Source organism: Herpailurus yagouaroundi, unplaced genomic scaffold (assembly GCF_014898765.1).
Source record: "Herpailurus yagouaroundi ecotype Mexico unplaced genomic scaffold, PumYag 198, whole genome shotgun sequence".
Classification (NCBI taxonomy): domain Eukaryota; kingdom Metazoa; phylum Chordata; class Mammalia; order Carnivora; family Felidae; genus Herpailurus; species Herpailurus yagouaroundi.
The window spans coordinates 30,383,720-30,404,868 of NW_024412429.1; the positions used below are offsets into that span (position 1 = coordinate 30,383,720).

A 21,149-nucleotide genomic window follows, 5' to 3' on the forward strand; every position below is an offset into this window, starting at 1 on the left:
TAGGGCTGTAGTAACAAATTACCACACACACAGTGTGGCTTAAAACAACGAAAGTTTATTCTTTTACTGTTTCTAGAGGCCAGGAGTCTGAAATCAAGTTAAGCAAGGAGAAAGCGGAGGGAATGTGGTAGGATTCAGGTCCACCTTGTCTGCAGCCTGGCACAAAGAAGTTCCCGATGATTGTAGACCCAGCTGAAGCGGTCCTAAAGGAGAAAGTACTCACGTTTATGAGTTTATTCAACATAACTTTGCTTGTTGAATGACTTGGGACCATTATTAATATTGATTTTTAGATTATATTATAATTGAAGTTGCAAGAAACATCTGCTGTTCAGCAATACTGGTTAACGTTCCCTCCGTACACTGGTTTCAAGAGCCACTGAGAACTCTTCAGAGACAACTACAATAAAAATTTCTCAGAAGGTAATACGAAGAGGAATTCACCTCAATGTCTTACAACAGCCTGGCAGACCCTGCTTACCAAGAAATAGTCTCTGACGAGCACTGCTTTGAAGACTAAAAAAGGAATGTCAGGAAAAAAATAAATAAAAGCTTACCCTGGCACTCCCATCATGACTGCACCCAAGTAGTCTGGCCAGTTTGAAAAGAAGGAACTCTGTTTCAAGTATGTGAATTACAGACAAAATGTGATCGAGTGAATTTTGTTTAAAAAAAAAAAAAAATCTCATTTCCCAGACCTGCCATTACCAACATGGGCACATGAATGAATTTTTTAAACTTCTTTTGCAGAAATATTTCATAACTGCTCTGTCAGCTCAAAGATACTGCTGAGGGTGTTGTGTCGTTCCTACACGCTCAAGCACTGTGTGCTAAGCAGTGGTGCGTTATAGAAGACACTCGTCACAAGAATGGTCGAGACAATTCCTATGACAAGACCTACCGAAATAAAGAGGAAAGTAGACACGGTGTTAAGTTAAAAGAAACCTCCTGATGGGATTGTGTCTCTCAACTTTTTTATGGAGCTTTACGCTACCCTAAAATAGCGAGATAATAACAAAATGTAATTGGAGATGGGGGAGACAATTGACGCAGAATCCACTGCAAATTTTATTTTATTTTTTTTTTAATTTTTTTTTCAACTTTTATTTATTTTTGGGACAGAGAGAGACAGAGCATGAACGGGGGAGGGGCAGAGAGAGAGGGAGACACAGAATCGGAAACAGGCTCCAGGCTGTGATCCATCAGCCCAGAGCCTGACGCGGGGCTCGAACCCACGGACCGCGAGATCGTGACCTGGCTGAAGTCGGACGCTTAACTGACTGCGCCACCCAGGCGCCCCTAGAATCCACTGCAAATTTTAAAAAGCAGAGAAGTTTTTTGTGTATACGAAGATGCTCAGAAGAGAGTAAGTGATCCTCAGATGAGAAGATGACATACTGGATAAAAACACCCACTGTAGTGTAAGCAGACTATATAGATTAGATAGCAGAATATAAGCCGTGTGGCTTTAGTCCCGTACCTTCAATACGATGAAGGAATGGCCGTAACTCCACTGCCAGGATGTGGACTGTTGGCATGTGCAGCACATGGATTCCTCACTGTATAGCGGTTTTTCGCTTAAATGTCAGTAAGGGTATGATGGTGACATGCGCCAAAGACGGTTTCTTTGCTTTGAGGGATGTAGCCTCCCTAATGATGTTCGTGATGGAGTTTGGTGACGAGGCCATCGTTTCTACACCAGGAGATAAAATAATGGTGTTGAACACCGTACTGTAAGCTGGTAAGGCTCTAAAATGGGTAGAATTAAGGTGTTGTCCATTTGCGGTGCCATGGCAGGTAGTAGTGAGTGATTCATCTGACACCATTCAGGTTGTAGAACTGGGTCAATCTGCCAGGACTGCTGTAACAAAGTACCAATAAACTAAGGGCTTAAAAATTTTTTGCTCACAGTTCTAGAAATTGGAAGTCCAGAATCAAGTAGCCAGCCGGGTTGGTTTCTCCTGAGACCTCCCTCCTTGACTTGCAGACAGCTGCTTTCTCACTGTGTCCTCATATGTCCTTTTTCTCTGTGCATGCATGTTCCTGCTGTTTCTTCCTCTTTTTTTTATAAGGACAGCAGTCCTGTTGGATTAGGGCCCCACCCATATGACTTTATTTAACCTTAACTACCTCCATAAGGCCCTATCTCCAAATACAGTCACATGGTAGTTAGGGCTCCAACCTATGAATTTGGGGGGCATACAGTTCAGTCCATAACAGGGTCAAAGAGGGTGGAACATAACTTACAAAGACTGGAGGGCTGTGTAACACTAGTGTTCTATAGGGGCACCTGAGTGGCTCAGCCGGTTGGGCATCAGACTCTTAATTTAGGCTCAGGTCATGATTTCACAGTCATGGGATCAAGCCCCACGTTGGACTCTGCACTGACAGCCAGAACCTGCTTGGAATTCTCCCTTTCTCACCCTCTCCCTCTCTGTCTCTGTCTCTCTCTCTCTCAAGATAAATAAACATTAAAAAAAATAGTGTGCAATATTTGTGTAAGGAGGATAATCGGTGGATACTTTAACAGGCAAGTTGAAATGTAGGATCTTAGAGGTCTTTTGGACCCCTGTACCTCTGAAGAGACTCTTATCAAATACCATAGTGGGGAATTCAGGAAAGGTTTTCTGGCTCTAGGTTGATGGATTCCAGATTGTCAGTAATCCACCCAAGGACCCGTGCCTGATACGGGACTTTATAAATGATTCTCTTGCCTGAGCCAAATCGCTCCTGCCCTTCTTCCGAGCAGCCAGCTCTGGCTCCTGATAAATAAGCACACACCAACCTCATCCTTCCATAAGATTCACCCACGTTGTGCTGTGTCGGTGCACCAGTGCCAGGGTGAGGAGCCCACTGTTTTCTGCGGCTGGAAGTCAGGTGTCGTGAAAGAGCAGGCCTGCAGGTGACCCAGGTCTTGATTCTCTCTGCAGAGCCAGCCACTTACATGGTGCTGCCCAGAACAGTGTCTGCTCTTTCCTGAGGTTTGGGGAACTCTGTCTCTCGTCCCTTCTTCTCTCTGCTACTTCCTCGTGTGTTTGATTCCAGACAAAGACGTCCTATAAATGTATTTCGTTTTGGACAAAAAAAAAAAAAAAAAAAAAAAAGTAACTCCTTATAGTTTAGACAAGCTACTGAAGTTCTCGGTACATAAAATCCCTCAGTTATAAAATTGAAATGAGAATTCATACCATCACAGGATTGTCTAAGAACGTACATAAGCAGCTAGAATTGTACCTAGACCGTGGCAGGCATTCAGAACATTTTTATTAGCTTTCTTCTTCTGTGACAGTGCCAGTGCCAGCTAGAAGAATAAAGGAGAAAAGGTTTGGAGAAGACAGAAGGAAGGAAGAGTTAAAAGTTCCACTTTTACAGGACGCCTGGGTGGCTCAGTTGGTTAAGCTTCTGGCCTCGGCTCAGGTCGTGATCTCACGGTCTGTGAGTTCGAGCCCTGCGTGGGGCTCTGTGCTGACAGCTCGGAGCCTGGAGCTTGCTTTGGATTCTGTGTCTCCCTCTCTGTCTGCCCCTCCCCTGCTCTCTTTCTCTCTCTCTCTCTCAGAAATACATAAACATTAAAAAAAATTTTTTTAAGTTCCACTTTTACATAAATAGTTTGGCATCAGTACACTAAAAGTTATAAAAGATTTGTAAACTTGAAACTACATCCTGTATAGCATATTGTTTATTACAGACTGTACTAAGCAGTACAATAGGGATGGCATTTGTACCATTTGAATTAAATTATTTTTACTGCCCTTATACCATATAGTGACAGCAGGTAAGTCCACATTTATCCATTAAAATATCCTGGTTAATGTGTTAATAAATATTGTAAACTAAAAGGCACCACAAAGAGATTTGTAAACTGTTACGGAATCTCCTGCTTAAAACCCTTCTCTTGGGGCGCCTGGGTGGCGCAGTCGGTTAAGCGTCCGACTTCAGCCAGGTCACGATCTCGCGGTCCGTGAGTTCGAGCCCCGCGTCGGGCTCTGGGCTGATGGCTCAGAGCCTGGAGCCTGTTTCCGATTCTGTGTCTCCCTCTCTCTCTGCCCCTCCCCCGTTCATGCTCTGTCTCTCTCTGTCCCAAGAATAAATAAACGTTGAAAAAAAAAAATTAAAAAAAAAAAAAACCCTTCTCTTTTCCCATGGCCTCTATTATGAGCATGAGCTCCTACAACGTGCATGATCTAGCCCCTATTTGTCCCTGTACCCTCTTTCCCCCACCTGGCTAGTTAGGCTCTTGATGCTAATTCAGGCTCCCACCATATTGAATATTTTGGGTTTCTCTTCCCTGGACTCACACAAGCAATACAGTCTGCCCAAGACATGCTTTCTGCCTCTTCACCTGGTTAATTCCTGATTATCCTTTATTCTCCTGGAGAGCCAAAATGAGGTAGCCCTTCTAGAAAGGGTCCTATTTATTATTATATATTTAGCCCCTAGCCTAGTAGCAGGCGCATTAGGATTTCAGTAAACACTTGTTAAGTGAATGAATCAGTACGTAACCTAAATGCACAAAGGATTGTAATGATAATTTTCCATTACATATATAGTTGTATAACCTGTTAATTTTCAGACGCCATTTAAGTAGGAAAAGAAGTAGTTTCTTCTTTAGTATACATATTATGTTCTGTGTTCTACAATGCATGACATATAAAATGGATTGAGGTCTTCTGCCTCATCCTTATAACTGCTCTGAGGGATTTGTTAAATTTCTGTGCAAGCCATTCATTTTTATTGGGTTTTTTAAAAATAAAAAGATCGTGGGGCGCCTGGGTGGCGCAGTCGGTTAAGCGTCCGACTTCAGCCAGGTCACCATCTCACGGTCCGTGAGTTCGAGCCCCGCGTCGGGCTCTGGGCTGATGGCTCGGAGCCTGGAGCCTGTTTCCGATTCTGTGTCTCCCTCTCTCTCTGCCCCTCCCCCGTTCATGCTCTGTCTCTCTCTGTCCCAAAAATAAATGTTGAAAAAAAAATTAAAAAAAAATAAATAAATAAAAAGATCGAATACAGTGACTACCATACAGTATAGGAAAGAGTATTCTTGTAGAAAGACTTTTCTTCTTAAATTTGTATCTGGTGAAAATAACTTTATTAAGAGTATTTTTAATCAAAAGACTTAGTTTGAAATAAAATACCAAAAAAGCATGTGTTCATGGGAAAATATATTTTTAAAAGAGACATTAATAGTGATCAAGTGATCACAATGAAGTTATGTAATCAGGCTGTTTCATTACTTTTTGCTGTTTGTAAAATTGTTGACGTTCTGAGGAATTTTTTTTCAGTTACATCTGCTTAGCACAGAGCATGGGATCCAAAGGGAGTATAAGACAGTTCTAAGAGAGTGAATGGTGTGTGAGCCTTCTTTTTATTTGCTTCACAAGTAATTCACTTAAAAAAAAATTAACATCTGCTATTTTGAAGCTAATCTTAGTGTATTGAATGCTCTTAACCATTTCTCAATCCCGCAGTCTTTTATCTTGCTTCTCCTGCTGTGTTCCCACCACCCCTGATCCCATTAGCAAACCTTGAGACAGCCTCAGACTTACCAAAGTACTGCTTTGGTTTCAGCTGCTCTTCTGCAAGAGGAAGTGAATGTTGGGGGTTTTCTCTGTGGTACAGTTGTGATAAAGCTGTGGTGGTCTTATCTCTCTCGTAGGTAGTGGCTCTTTATGACTACACAGCAAATCGATCAGATGAACTAAGCATCCATCGCGGAGACATTATCCGAGTGTTTTTCAAAGATAATGAGGACTGGTGGTATGGCAGCAGAGGAAAGGGACAGGAGGGTTATTTCCCAGCTAATCATGTGGCTAGTGAAAGTAAGTTTTATGCTCCCTTCCTGGCTTACTAATATGGTATAACTGATAGTCCAAGATTTTATCATCTGCTACCCTTTACTCTCTCTGTAACTTTTGCATATGTTTGCCAATGGGTATTGCTTTTCATTCTCATGATGCAAAAAATAAAAAGGTGGCACTGATGCACTAGAAAGCTACTACATTCCGAGATTGGAACATTTCCTTCATGGACTTAGCCCAGGGGACCTGCCTCTCTAGCTACCAACATTCTTCAGCCCTACGTGCCGGCCACCCACTTCATACACTCATGTCAGCTCATCTCTTGCCGCAGTGACTTCTCACTTGACAGGCCCTGTGAGAACCAGTCTCTTTTTTACTCTGTATACCTCAGTCCTGGCTGGTACCTGCTAGAACGGAACCACATCAGGTTGTTTCATTCTCGGGTGAATTAAATCCCCATTTGTGAGAGGCAAAGGAAATGAGCTGAAGAAGAAGTTCTAAATAGGAGTTTGTGAGAGCTGTAGATGTCCTAGCAGGCATTGGAGAGGTACAAGTAGAACTAATACAGAGAGCCTGAAGATAAAACAGTTTAAAGACTGAAGAAAGGAGAGAAGTGGAGCAGTGCTTCTTGAGAAGAATGCTTCTTATCAGCAGTTCACTGGATGGTTTGGTGCAAAAGCACAATACTCAGGGGTCAGGAAAACTGACTTTTAATCCTTGCTTGACAGCTAATATCAATATGCCTCAGTTTCCTCCTATAAAATGAGGAAGTTCAGCTCCGTCACCTGTAAGCTTCCTTCCAGAAACACTAAAATTGTATAGTTCTGGTTTAAAATGTAGTACAGGCAGCCTTGAGAGCACACTTTTTTGAATCATTATTGTTAAGTCCTTTGTTTCTGCAAAAAAGAAAATATTATAAGTTAACAGTTTGACTTTCAGGCTAGTCTGCAAAACCCCATTTAACCCAAACTGGCTGAACAACATACTATTGATTCCTAATGTAAGTTCTGAATTTTGAGAGCAAAAGAGACGAAGGAAAAGAGGAAGAATCGTTTCTTCCATGAGAACTGGGTGCTAGGCTAGGCGCAGATGAATTTACTTCTCTTTCACCCCCTCTCATTACCGTGTCTGCACCCTGGTACTTCCCAGGGCCCCCTTCCCCAGTCTCCAGAGCTCCTGGTCTCTGCAGCTCTTTCCCTCAGCTAATCTGCTGCTTTCAGCAAAGTCCTCCCCTCAAAAGTGCGAAGTGTCTCAAAAATTACCCACTTCTCTCCCTCATAACAAATTCTTAATTTCCTCCATGCCACTGCTGTAATTCTTCTCTGAGCAATAAATGATTGATAGCTCTTAAAACTGCTTTTAATATCCAAAAGAGGATGCACAGTGGACAAAAATTAAGAGTGCGGAAAGAAGAAATTTTGGGACAGGTTAATGCCCAGTCACTTTCATCAGCTCAGTACTTGTAACTTGCAGATCGGTTCAGATGTCCCGTTCTTCCTTCCCTTTCCCAGTCATGGCTTTCCCTCTAGATCAACGGCCCCAGTTTGGCAGGAGTAACTCCCATTTTCAAGTCAAGAGAGCTGCCGGCCCAATGACAGTCACTCTGCAGTATGTCTGTAATTTTAACGAGGTATTATAATCCACTGTTTCTTCTAGACAAAGTGGAAACATTCAAACTATTTTTTTTTTTTTACTTGACAGCATAAAAAGATGATGTATTTATTTCCAGGCAGGATGGTATTAGATGTTTTAACTTTAGAGTAGTTATTTTGTTTAGAACAGTTAGTTTGTAGAAATAACCTCTTAGGCTTATGAATCTTGAGAGGCTATAGGTATGTGACCTACAGTGGGTTAAAAATCCATTAAAATTGGTTTCTGTTCCATAATAACCAAAGTGAGACTTCTGAAGCATACTGCAGTGGTGGTTGATGGCTGCATGCAGAAATTAATTCCATGTTCCAAGGAGCGACCATCCTTCGACTGCCATAATTCCTTATTGTATCCCAGGGTAATTGGTATTTGCTTTTGGCCTCAGTCACTGCTTCTTGAAAAAGCCTTTTATCCGGAACACACAAAAAATTCTCAGAAAACCCGAGAATATAATGATTGAATTCTCACTTCATCAGGGCTTATCTTCTTTTCCCCTTTATCCTACTTTATACCTGAATTTAACAAAAACGCACCTGCTCAGTTTTAACACTAGAGAATAAAGACCATCAGCGGCATATCCCACTCTAAAAATAGTAGGAGAAATTGTCCTTTATCTTCATCTGAAGCCCAGTATGCAAAGCAAATGCTCTAAGGGAGTGTATATATGTGAACAGACTCTGTACCAACCGTTCAGTTGAAAGCCATGTCCTCTAGGAGAACACAATAGAAGTACCCCATTACTATAAAGAACTTACTCCTTTTGTATCTTAAGCCACTGGAAAGAAAAACATGAACAGCTTCACTTAATGACATCTAACATCCTTTCCAATGAGAGATAAAGAAGCCTAATAATAAAATCAACCCATACACAAAGCCAATTAATATATCTTATAATTTAAGGATTTCAATCAGGTATATTTTACCAATGTCTCTCAATTCAGAGTTGCCCAGGATTTTCATTTAACTGAAACACGTTTTCTGTTTAGTCCTTTAAAAATCCCACATTGATCCTGAGAAACTTAACAGAAGACCATGGGGGAGGAGAAGGAAAAAAAAAAAGAGGGAGGGAGCTAAACCATAAGAGACTCTTAAAAACTGAGAACAAACTGAGGGTTGATGGGGGATGGGAGGGAGGGGAGGGTGGGTGATAGGTATTGAAGAGGGCACCTGTTGGGATGAGCACTGGGTATTGTATAGAAAACAATTTGACAATAAATTTCATAATAAATAAATAAATAATAATAATAAATAATAAAATTCCCACATAAGCTTTTCAGAGTCAACACCGTATGTAAATAGATTATATAAATTATAATCTTAGACTATCAGAACCTTAGACTCAGACTGTGAACAGATTCAATATTGTTATAGCCCTAGCCCCATGCTCATTTATTTCATACCATCTTACCAAATTATTCTTTCTCCTTACCTCCGCCTGCAAAATCCTACCTATTCTTCAGAGTCTGACCTACCTACCACTTCTTGCATTGAGCATTTGCCATCCACATCAGAACTTGTCTTTATTGTCTCTCTTTTGAATAATGATATATTCTGTTTTATGTTACAATTGTGAACACGTCTGTCCCTGACCAGATTGTAGGCTCCTTGAGAGCAAAGGCTGTCTTTTGATCCTCTTCCAACTCCTCTACCAGTACCTAGCGGGTAACCTTGCCTGTAGCAGGTTCCTGGTAAATGTGAGTTGAGAGAAAATGAGATAAGCATCTGCATGACCACATAAGAAGTGAAAATGACACCTTCTATGTTTTTCAAATCCTGCTGATCAAAACTTTCCAATCATAAATTATGTTCTTTTGATAACTACTGTGTGCAACTATAAAGTGACTATAATATTAAATGCCAGGTAGCTTATTGTTACACCAAGGAAGTGACTATCAATACCTTTAGTTTCATATCTGCCCCCCCCCCACTGTTTCCCCCACCCCTGGCGTCAGTGCTCCTCAATTTGTGACGTGAATTCCTCATTCAATTCCAGCACTGTATCAAGAGCTGCCTCCAGAGATAAAGGAGCGATCCCCTCCTTTAACCACAAAGGAGAAGACCAAACTGGAAAAACCTTCTTCAGCTCTTCAAAAGGTAAATGTTTTCAAGAATATGGATTGCATATGAACTGTAGTTTTTGCTCTGTGGATAAAATACAACTTTATTTTTCATGCTTATATACTTCATTGCTTTCATTATGGTTTCTTTTAATATTGGCACCTACGTTATTGAAATATATAAGGCAAATATTATTATCATTTTTATCATAATATTAGTAGCCATAATAGCCATTTTCCAGATAAGGAAACTGAGGAGGCTCAGAGGGATGAAAATAGACCCCAGGTCACAGCCCAGGTGGTGGGGCAAGGACCCCAAGTGGAACCTGTGACTTTAAGTGTGATGCTGTTTCTGTGTTGATGCTGTGCTGACCCTGTCACCCACCCGCCTGAGGATACACAGTTAGGCTAGAGGTCTTAGAGCCCACAGAATAAACATGTTCTATTTTCCTGGAGCATTCCTTTGACTTGCTAGGAATTCAGAATGTTTTAAGCTAAAAAGAAAATGGATAGGGGCGCCTTGGTGGCTCAGTCGGTTGAGCGACCGACTTCGGCTCAGGTCATGATCTCAAGGTTTGTGAGTTCGAGCCCCGCGTCGGGCTCTGTGCTGACAGCTCAGAGCCTGGAACCCGCTTCGGATTCTGTGTCTCCCTCTCTCTCTGTCCCTCCCCTGCTCATGCTCTGACTCTGTCTCAGAAATAAATAAATATTAAAAAAAATTAAAAAATTAAAAAAAAGAAAAATAAAAGAAAATGGATATATTAGAGAAATGTCATGTTTTTTAGTCTGTGCCATCTGATCCCCCGGGGATATCAGTCTGTTCTTTTGATGTTAGTAGTACTTCAATAGAAAAGTTTAACAAGCAGTGTACCGTCATATATATTACTTGTTAAACCTAAAACCTTACTTCTTGACTCCTTAAACTGACATATATATTTTTTGTACAAATACCATGTCATGATACGGTTGTTTTTTTTTTTTTCCTGATAGAGTTTTTTGACAGTTGAACCTGTCCATGTGTCATTTAGTCATTCAGCCTGTGTTTATTGAGTGCTTATTTCCATGCTGGGCGTTCTATTCGTCCTCACAGAAACAGGATTGAGTAGGCAAAGCATATGCCCGTCAGGAGCCTGCAGGCTGGTGGGTGAGACACCAGCGGAGTAGGGCAATTCCAGCGGACAATGATGGGAACTATCATGAAGCTATGTGCACAGTGCCTTGGGAACACACAGGAAGAAACCCTCTGAATGTGCCCTGGGAGTCCAGGAAGAGTTCTCAGACAGGATCATTCTTGAGCTGAGGCTTATACGATGAAAAAGTATATGCTAGCTAGATGATCTTAGAAAAAACATCTAGCAGAGGGAACAACTTGAGAAAACTGTGGTATGGTATGGTTATGTTTGAGGAACATGGGGTCTAATGGGGAGAAGGAGAGGAGAAATGCAAGAGCCAGGCCACGGAGAGCTTATTGTGCTCTGTTAAGATGCTTACGTTGTAAATGCATCAGACAGAGGGGATCCCCTTAGAGGAGGTAATCCAGGGAGTGACATGGACAGATTTGTCTGTTACAAATACATTCTAGTGGCAACACAGTGGTTGGATCAGAGGTACCTAAGACCTGGGTCAGGGAAATTCATTAGGAAACCACTGAAATAAAATATAAAAGCCTGAACTAGTGGGGAAACAAGAGAGGATGTAAGGTATCATTGATAGGATTTTTTGATTGATTGAATATGATTAGGGAAGTTGGAAATCTAGGATTGTGCCAAGGCCCTGGCTTATTATACAACTGATTGGAGGGTAGTACCATGGAAATAATAAAAGAATGAGGAATAGTTGGGGGCATAGAGACTGACAGTGGTAACGAGGAGCCTGTGATGAGTTCAATTTTAGAGATCTTGATTTGTTAGTGGTGTCTGTAGTGCTCCCAGGTGGAAATAGTCCCTAGGAAGTCAGACATGCAGGATTGGAATTTGAGAGAAGGTAGGGCTTCAGATCACGTGGGGAGGAGTTAGTGTATGCATTGTATTCTATCAGAAGAGTTGAAGCTTGTAATGAAGGAGAAAGCCCCGGGGGCGGGGGGGGGCGGGGGAGGTTGTAGAGTTTTGAGAGAAAAGCCAGGGACAGAATCCCAAATGAACACTGGTATTTAAGGGAGAATCTGAGAAAGAGGAGACATTAAGAAAGAATAATCGAGTGGAAGGAAGGAACCAGAAAAAAAGAAGTGCCCTGGAAACCAGGAGAGAAGAAAGGTTCAAGGAGGGTATGGTCAGCAATGTCAGAAACAGCCAGTCAGTTCGGCAGTGGGAGCATTTGGTAATCAGGAAGCCCTGGCACCTGTGCAGAAGTATCAGTGATTGACAACTCGTATGACCGGGATTGAAGAGTAGAATGGGGCCTCGGCAAGGGAACTCGTAGAGGTCATTCCCAGAGCTTCACCTGAAAGGAAAAAAAAATTCCCACTGTGTCTGGAGGGCGACACGCTTCCACGAGTGACTGTGTAAATACTGGAGTGACGTGTCAAACTCTATACTAAGGAGACAAAAGCAATGGGCAGGTTTAGGTTGCAAATAGATAAAGAAAGCACACATAGATCTTGGAGGAAGCAGGAGGTTTTTATCAGAAAGACAGGTTGATAGATTAGCCTTGGCTTAGAGCAGTGGTTCTCAACCTAGGGTGATTTGGCCTCCCGGGAGGCATTTGGCAGGTGTTTGGTCTGGAAATATTTTTACAAATACATGCATAGAGGGGGATACTGTTGTCATAGATACTGCTAAACATCTAGAATGTACAGGACAACTCCCCCACCACCAAAGGATCATCTGGCCAAAAATGTCAGCAAGGCTGAACTTAGAGCAGTGCCCCTCTGAGACAGGTAAATGTCAGTGAAGATACAAATAAGTTGGTAGGGTGGAACTCTAGAAATTAAGGTTGGCATTATGTTCTCCGCCACAGAAAAGAGGTCCACTTCAAAAGTGAGGGCCAAAGGAGTTAGGAAGAATAGTGACCCTTAGAATGCCTGTAAAGAGAGCAGGCACGAGAGTTCATCTGAGACATCTAGAGAGGTTCCTGAGTGGTGCTGAGAGCTGTTTGTGTCCTCTGAAAATGTAGGTGGCCTAATTCTGTGTAGTTGGATTTTTTCCTTCAGTTGTGTTCAGCATGCGGGCCATAGCAGTGGAGAAGGCATATTTGGTTCGATACGTAACCAGGGCAGTTGTGATAAAGCGCGAGAGGATAAGAGACTTGATAGTGTTGTTAAGAGAGTCACCAGAGTGACAGACACACCATGGGGGATCTGCCAGATTGAAAAGGATGTGGAATCAGGAGAAGACTGGCCCACTTAGAAAGCAGGGTTCTCTGCAAGGTTGCACTAAGCCATGCCTGCCCACGTGGAGGCAGTGTCAGACCCTAAAGGAGGTGACAAGCTGGGGACGCCTGGCTGGCTCATTTGGTGGAGGATGCCACTCTTGACTTGGGTTTATGAGTTTGAGCCCCACATTGGGTATAGAGATTACTTAAAAATAAAGTCTTTAAGGGGCACCTGGATGGCTCAGTCAGTTAAGCGTCCAACTTTGGCTCAGGTCATGATCTCGCAGTCCGCGAGTTCGAGCCCCACATCAGGCTCTGTGCTGACAGCCTGGAGCCTGCTTCGGATACGGTGTCTCCCTCTCTCTCTGCTCCTCCGCAGCGTGCTCGCTCGCTCTCTCTCTCTCTCTCTCTCTCTCCTCTCTCTCTCAAAAATAAGCATTAAAAATATATAATAATAAAATAAAATAAAATCTTAAAAAAAAAAAGTTGGAACTATGCCCTGTAAGCCCACAGACTCTTTTGCTTACTTAATATTTCAGATGTCAGGCAACTGAGGTTATAATAAATTCACAGAGCACGTATAAGAGCTGAAGTGAATAGAAGGACACATTGTAAAAATTGAGTTGGTCAAGGAACTGGACCCAGAGTGGTGAATAGGTTGTTCTCTTGGACTTTAAAATTCTATAATGGTTACAAGAGTTGGGATAAAGGGGACACTGGTGACCCAAGAGCTGATGTCCTTGATTCTTACATTAGAACAGATGTCTCACTCTTGGCTTCACATTGAAATCACCTAAGAAATTAAAAAATATATATATATATCGATACCTGTCCCCACACCCAGAATGTGATTTAATTGCTCTGGAATGGGATATCAGCATGGGTGATTTCAGAAGCTTTCCAGATTATTTAGATGTGCAGCCAACATTGAGAACCATTGTGTTAGAGTAACCACAAGGTCTGAGGCAACAACTACAAAGACAAATAGGGAGTGGTGTAGTCAGGTGTCAAGGCATCCAAGGAAGAGTGTTTTAAAGGTATAAGCCTTTGGGGCGCATGGCTGCCTCAGTTGGTAAAGCATAAAACTCTTACCCTGTGAGTTCGAGCCCCAAATTGAATGTAGAGATTACTTTAAAAAAGAAGTATTGGGGCGCCTGGGTGGCTCATTCGGTTGAGCGACCGACTTTGGCTCGGGTCACGATCTCATGGTTTATGAGTTCGAGCCCCACGTCGGGCTCTTTGCTGACAGCTCGGAGCCTGGAGCCTGCTTCCGATTCTGTGTCTCCCTCTCTCTCTGACCCACCCCCGTTCATGCTCTGTCTCAAAAACAAATAAAAGTTTAAAAAAAATTTTTTTTAAGTATTAATAGCCTAAAATTAACAACAGAGAGTTAAGAGGGGGCATGTGTTAACTCCAGGCACCTGGAATTCATGGTTGGGTTATATAAGAATGAACAGCCTGTGCTACAAAGAACTGAAAAAAAAATGTTTCTAGGTAAAGTACCAGTTTCAAATACAGCAAGGACATATGACAGTGGTCACCTGTGACAGTATGGGGACAACAGGGGATACAGTTCAAAGGGTTGGTAAGGTATTTGAGCAAATGCTACATGTGTAATATTATCCATTGTTTGTAAATGAGCACCAGGGTTAAGAATTTAGGAAGATACTAATGTGCATTTACAACCTAAAGACATTTAATGCAAAAAAGCATTTATAACATCAGCACAGGGAGTCATTGTAATAGCTCACAATATTCATAGTCTGTCAAGAACTGTTAGAGATGCTATGAAAGGCATAACCTTTACTTCTAGTGACTTCCTGGTATCCCTGACTCCACATCATGCTGACCTTTGAAATTGGGGTTACTCAACCCCCACGTCTGTGTGCAGTAGCCTTGAACTAATTCTGCTCTTACTGGCTGCCTGGGATGTTGGTATTGCCCTTACCTCTCCCTGATGCACCTGTGTTCCTACGGCTACAGACCTCTTAACCTGCTTCTCAGAGTCCCCAGTTCTCACCTCTGCCCCTACTTCTCCACTTAGAGTAACTTACTTCATCAAAAAATATTGTGTGCTGCTTCCTTTCACAGACTGATGTCCATGATTCATGTATACCTTTATATTTATAATTCAGCAGAGTAATTCTTCAGATATCCGTCTTGACCCTTGAGGTCTGCCTCAGGCTAATCCCACTACTGCCCAAATGCTAGTTCTAACAGACCTCAAGGACCTTGCAGACATGCAAAGTAAAACATTTAAAAACATAAAAATAGGTAAAGCAAGGACTTCCAGAGGATAAGACTCCATGCGGGCAAGAGAGTAGAAGAGTCTTCATGTTGAGAGGGAACTCAAATGGCCTTTAACATTTAAGATGCATAGATTTCTTTGGTTGAAGAACATGATTTTATCTGCTCAGACTGGATTCTTGTGTTAGAATAGAGTCCTACATGTTTTTTCTCCTAGGAATATAACAGGTGTATAGGTAGATAGTGTTTTACTTTCCCTCTCTGAGAAAGTATCAGGAATGACATACGCTTATGTAAAAAGAAGAAACAGTAATGTTGTCCCAGGTAATCAAAATGCTTTGGGTACACTTTGAGTCATGATGCAGACAGCCAGCCCTTGAGAAATGTGTAACCAGCCTTCCTTAGCACCTGGCATAGTTGCCTTTCTTCAGTTGAGTCCTTTATCAGAATATATATGGTTTGATTTTATCAAGATCCTGCCACAAATTCTATCAGATGTTTAATTTCATGTGCAAGTTTTATATTTATTGTCATATAGAAGATATGTTTAAAAAGAAGAACATGAAAAGTAGTTCTGATAAGTGCTTAGAATTGTGGAGGGGAGGGTCCTAAGTTCATAGAATTACAGAATTGATGACATGGAAGAAACCTTAGAGATCATCCATGGTGATTCTAGTCAATTCTTTCATTTTACAGATAAGGAAATCAAGATCCAGAAAGGTTGTAAGAGTTTTGTTCAGAACGACTCCTAATTAGGAGCTCGGACTTCATGTTCTCAGGCTAGTGGCCCTTTGTCCCCACCACCTAGTCAACAGCACAGACAGCTGTTACCTGCACAGCTAGCCACGTCTCGTGTCACATTGGTTTTTACATTCCTGTTTTATGTTTGCTTCATGGGGCCCATCTCTATGTGGAAGTTTTTAGAATTGTATTCTCTGTACTTTTTAAGGAAAAAAGGAAACCACCTCAGTAGTTTTCTTTCTTCTTGAACTTATCTCTATTCAAACTATGGAATAAGAAGTAAAATTATACCTTTTAATAGCTTGGCAGCTGCTGAATCCTGTAAGTCCTTCCAAGTGGAGCACACCTGTTCTGTTGCTGAAAGCCCCGGGTACATTCCAGCATTTCATCTGGTTCACTGCAGTGTCAGTGGGTGATGGCAGCATTTGGCTCTCCCAGGGCAGGAGGCGGGCACAGGGCTTGAGGTGGTGACTCTCCATGATAGGCCAGAGAGTCCCAGACAGATCAGCCATTACCTATACCACAGGAGAGCGAGAGGAGGAGAATGTTTTCCTCAGGCTCACTCCAGAACATTTTTATCGGGATGTGCTGTGAATGTGCATCTAACAGAAGGAAGAATATTGGTGCTATCAGGGAGGAAAAAACTGAGAAGCTTGGGGAAAAAAATAGTGCTGACAACCTTGGTTTATTTATGTTTGTATTTTAGACCTTATTGTTTTCTTAGGCTATTTTTACTAGCCTAATTATTAACCTATGTCATCCATTTATTTGGGGAGAAAAGTTGCTGTTAAAATTCCTGTTTTAAAATTTTTTTAATAACTTTAAGTTGTCTGACTGTAAAAGTAGTATATGCTCATAGTTTTAAAAAATTAACCAATAAAGAATAGTGTAAATGAAAAATAAAACCCCTCTGTCTGGCTAATATTTGTGTTCCTTCCAACAGTTTCCTCCATATCCTGTTAAAAATGTTGTCTGCACATATGAGCATGCATATCTTTATTCATATCTGTTCTTCTTTTCAATGAAACTAGGATCATACTTAATATTCTGATTTTTTTCCCCATCAGTATATCCTGGACATCTTTCCTTATTAGCACAGATACTTCTGATTCTTTTTTAAGTTTCAAGGTACTGAAATGCCCAGTTTTCTTTTTTTTTTAATTCCTAAAATGCCCCCTTTTTTTAGATTTCAGAAAATGCTTATTTTTTTGCTAAGAATGAAACCCAAAGCAGAGAAGCATCTTCTACTTTATGAATGTTTCAACATTGATACAACCAAGTATGTTTTTGTGCAAATTCCAGGTGTATAGTAATAATTATGTATAGGAATGTCAGATTATTTTTGTGAGTATAAAGAAATTACTGTGATGTTTTTGTCTTTCTCTAAAAACTCATTAAAAGAATAATATTTATTAGTTTCGCTATTTCAAGGTAATTCTAAAAATATCCATTATAGCTCAGCTTCTCCCATGAGGAGAAGAGTGTTTTAATTCTGTTCGGTATTTTACTGAGCATCTAGAATTAGTGAGAGTAGGCTGGGCTTATTCAAAAGTGCTGACCCCTAAACCAAAGTGCATGATACTCCAGTTTTATTCAGGAACAGCTCTCTTCTTGTCTAGTCCAAAGCAAAACAGAAAACCCAGAAGCATCAGGTAACTCCATAGTAGTACCTCTTCCAGCCAAGCATACAATGCACACAAAATCTTAAATTGATAATTCTGTCAAACTCTTATAAAAACAGTAGGCAGTATATTAGCTGCCTTCAGTGTACATGTGTCTGTCTTCATCCACGGAATCTCTAATTTTCATTTACCCTCTTCATCCCAAAAGAAGACAGTTCATTAAGCCGGAATTAACTGGGCTATATGTCACTATTTTCAAAAATCACTTCCTATAGAAAACAAAACCTTCCATTTACTGGTCCTTGTACCAGGAGTGCGTCTGAATTATTTTTAACCACAGAAGTAATAATGATTTTATTATGTTTAATCCAACAACATGTTTATAATAGGCACTGGTTACTTTTGGTATGTTGAAGCAGATTTTTCAGATATCCAGAAGTTAATTAATGTATGCTAAATCTTTGAAAATACAATCATAATATTGCCTCCTTCCTGTTGCTAAAGAATAGTATCAATTTATGTCTTTTTTTAACTTTAGTAATTTGGTTTATCAAACAAAATACAGTTGATTTGTCTCTAATTTGTTATTTTAAGTAGATAGAAAATTAATTTGTGTTTGGATCTGTTTTAAAATTTCAGGAATGTTTAGTTTTCTTCCTTCATCTGAAGAGCATGAAATCAAAATCTTAACTTACAAGTAAATCTAAAACCAAAGTACTTATCTGTGTCCTGTGAAGAATCTCAGTGCAGACGATACAGATGTGTATTTTTCCTTATAATTTGTTTCAATACCTTATAACTATTTTGAGAAAAATATTAACTTCAAAAACCATTGTCTACAACTGAAGATTTTCTATTAGCCTAGAGAGAGAACATGTTCTGCAAAGAAAGTAAGTGGACCCTGATGATGTGACAGCAAAGGGAGTATGAGTCACCTCACGCCCACAGACTCTGCTTTCAAAAGTAATGTTCCTAAATGTTCTACACGGAGAAACTCTAAAAGCCTCCAAAATCTCTCTTACCCTGAAAGGAAACCGTATGGCCTTGACCTTCTTAAAGGTCTGGTGACCAGTTTCTCTACTCATTCTCCTTTTTACACCTTTGCCTCAGCCAGCGTGTTTGACACGTGTACCTCGGCTGCTGCCTTGTCTCTTCCCCTCAGCAGCTGTGTTGCTTGCTATTGGGGCAGAGTCCCCCTGTGTGTTTCCCGGAGTCTCTTAACCCCGGCAGAGTGAAACACCGCTGACAGCCTGTCTTCTCAGCTTATCTAGCCTGGGTCCGGGACCTCCATCATTGCCAAGCGGTTCCAAAATTAAAGGGGCTGTGAGAGAATCCCCCTGTGCCTCCACCCCAAAACTTAGTTTGGGGAATGTGTCATATCCTTGATGTCTTCTTAACTCCCGTTACTTAAAATTTACACAAAATTACATAAGGGCAAGTTTGTTTTCCAGTTTAGCAACCCACTGATGATTCACCTGATTTGAGTCTCTGAGGCCATCCTCTATCACGTTTCGGTTTCTTATGTAGAGCTTCCATTGAAAACCCAGTTTAGAGAATAATGTAAATTCAATAAAGATTTCATAATTGTTCCAAGAAGCCATTGGTAAGAATTTGTAGGACATTCCCTCATGACTCTGAGAAGGCAGATGTAGCATTCAATCTTTGAATGGATGAGTATACATTAAAAATATAAAATAAGTGATGTACTCGGTCAAACCAATGTTTTGCTTGGCCCATTACTCACTCTTACTATGACAGGAAGCATTGTTTGATAGAATAATATGGTATTTCCTTTTGCTTTTCATGATGGTATCAGTAACATCCATCTAATAATCTGTCACCGATCTAAAATATGTAAGTTGTTGGGGTGCCTGGGTGGCTCAGTCAGTTAAGCATCAGAGTCTTGATTTCAGCTCAGGTTATGATCTCACAGTTTGTGAGTTCGATCCCCACGTCAGGCTCTGCACTGACAGTGTGGAGCCTGCTTGGGATTCTCTCTGTGTCCGTCTCTCTTTCTCTCTCTCTTTCTCTCTCTCTGTCTCTCTCTCTCTCTCTTTCTCTCTGCCCCTCCCCTCTCACTCTCTCAAAATAAATAAATAAATACTTATTTTAATAAAATTAATAAAATGTGTAAGATCTTGTTGGGAGAACTTGCCACCAGTCATTCCAGGTTATAAATTGTCCTTTAGATACTGACAGAATTGATTAATATCAGTCACCCTGTCTTCTGACTCAACAAGCATGTCCTTTTTTTCTGAAGTTCTCTTATACTCTGACTTTGCTGTCCTCTTGTGTTTTGTCAAGTACTCCATGGTTTCTCAAACTTGGCACTGGCATTTGGGGCCAGATAATTCTTTGTTTGAGGGAATGTGTATTGTAGGATGTTTAGCGGCATCCCTGGCCTCTGTCCACCCATTCACTAGATGCCATAAACACTAATCTCTCCAGTTGTGACAATCAAAAATGCCTCCCAGATATTGCCAAATTTCCGCTGAGACACAAAATTATCCCCTCCAGTTGAGAACTACTCTATTGTAATAAAAATATATATATATAATATTGTGACATACATATGTGTGTTTTTCCTTCAATTACAATTCTTCTTATTGTAAGGTCCTGTTAAGGAAATTTTGCCTTCATTTTTCCATTTTTGGCAAGCTATACGCATATACGCTATATGGAGTTATGACTATCCTACTTACTTATAAATAATAGCTTCACATAAAGATGTATCCAACTATGGTGAGGCTCAACATGAAAAGTATATATAAAATGTCTCACTTAAATTTAGATAGCTCTTGACTACCATTTATTTCCTTTGCCTTAGAAATTAACTATATGCTCATGTTCTTGTTATTACGCAGCAGCCCCAATAATGCCATAATGATCTCTAATTTTAACACGGTTCTCCTTTAGTTGGCAGACAAAGGAAAGAAACTTTTTTTATTTAAAAGTCTCTTTTATCTGCACAAACCCTGCATATAATACAATACACTGAAACAGTTTTTCTTTTATCACTCTTTTACAGAACTTTTTTGTGCTTAATGAGCCTTGTTTGTTTGTTTGTTTACCCCTATTTATGCTTCCCCATTACCGTGGATGTGTTGAAGTAGCGACCTCAGTTACACACTTCTGTGTCTTACAAAGAACACAGAATGCTTGATAGACCTCCCAAAGGTTGACATTTCCTTTGTAAGAAAGTGTTCTCTGCCCAAGTGATGCCATCTTGGAGCGACTGACTAAAAGCAGTATCATTCCCAAGATTACAGTAGAAAACATGCCTAGGCCGAGATCATGAGGCTATCTATTGTCCTGTCCTGAAACTCACTGGCAGGTATAAGTGTAAATTACATTTCATATTGAACTTCCCCATTTGAGCAATCTTGTAGTATGGTCATAATTTTTTACTTTTTTAAAGTTTTTATTTGTTTATTTTGAGAGAACGTGCATGTGTGCACACGTGCACGCACAAGTCGGGGAGGGGCAGAGAGAGAATTCCAGACAGGCCCCGTGCTGTCAGTGTGGAGCCCAATACTGGGCTTGATCTCACAAACCATGAGATGGTGACCTGATCCAAAACCAAGAGCCAGGCGCTTAACCAGTTGAGCCATTCAGGCTTCCCTGGGTCACATTGTTTATCACAACTTTTGTAATTAACCACAAATGCCATGTATAATTATTTCATTTGTTATAGCTAATAAATTTTACATTATAAATATTGTTAAAAC

The 21,149-nt window shown here is 40.8% G+C and overlaps 1 protein-coding gene and 1 long non-coding RNA gene across 11 annotated transcripts in view; one reads left to right on the plus strand and one right to left on the minus strand.

The window, feature by feature from the left end:
• AHI1 (Abelson helper integration site 1) overlaps nt 1-21,149 on the plus strand; it is a 209,617-nt gene that overhangs the window by 156,293 nt on the left and 32,175 nt on the right. For 8 of the 10 annotated variants that reach the window (XM_040449106.1, XM_040449108.1, XM_040449111.1 and 5 more), the window contains 2 exons: nt 5,654-5,816; nt 9,439-9,539. In XM_040449106.1, coding sequence (XP_040305040.1) covers nt 5,654-5,816; nt 9,439-9,539 — 264 coding nt within the window. The remainder of the gene's footprint in view (nt 1-5,653; nt 5,817-9,438; nt 9,540-21,149) is intronic. The other 2 variants (XR_005782694.1, XR_005782695.1) reach the window with 1 other exon arrangement.
• On the minus strand, nt 36-5,684 carry LOC121013423 (uncharacterized). Its single transcript, XR_005782696.1, has 2 exons — nt 5,544-5,684; nt 36-203 (listed from the first exon to the last, which is right to left on the minus strand). It is a non-coding gene; the product is annotated as an uncharacterized LOC121013423 (long non-coding RNA).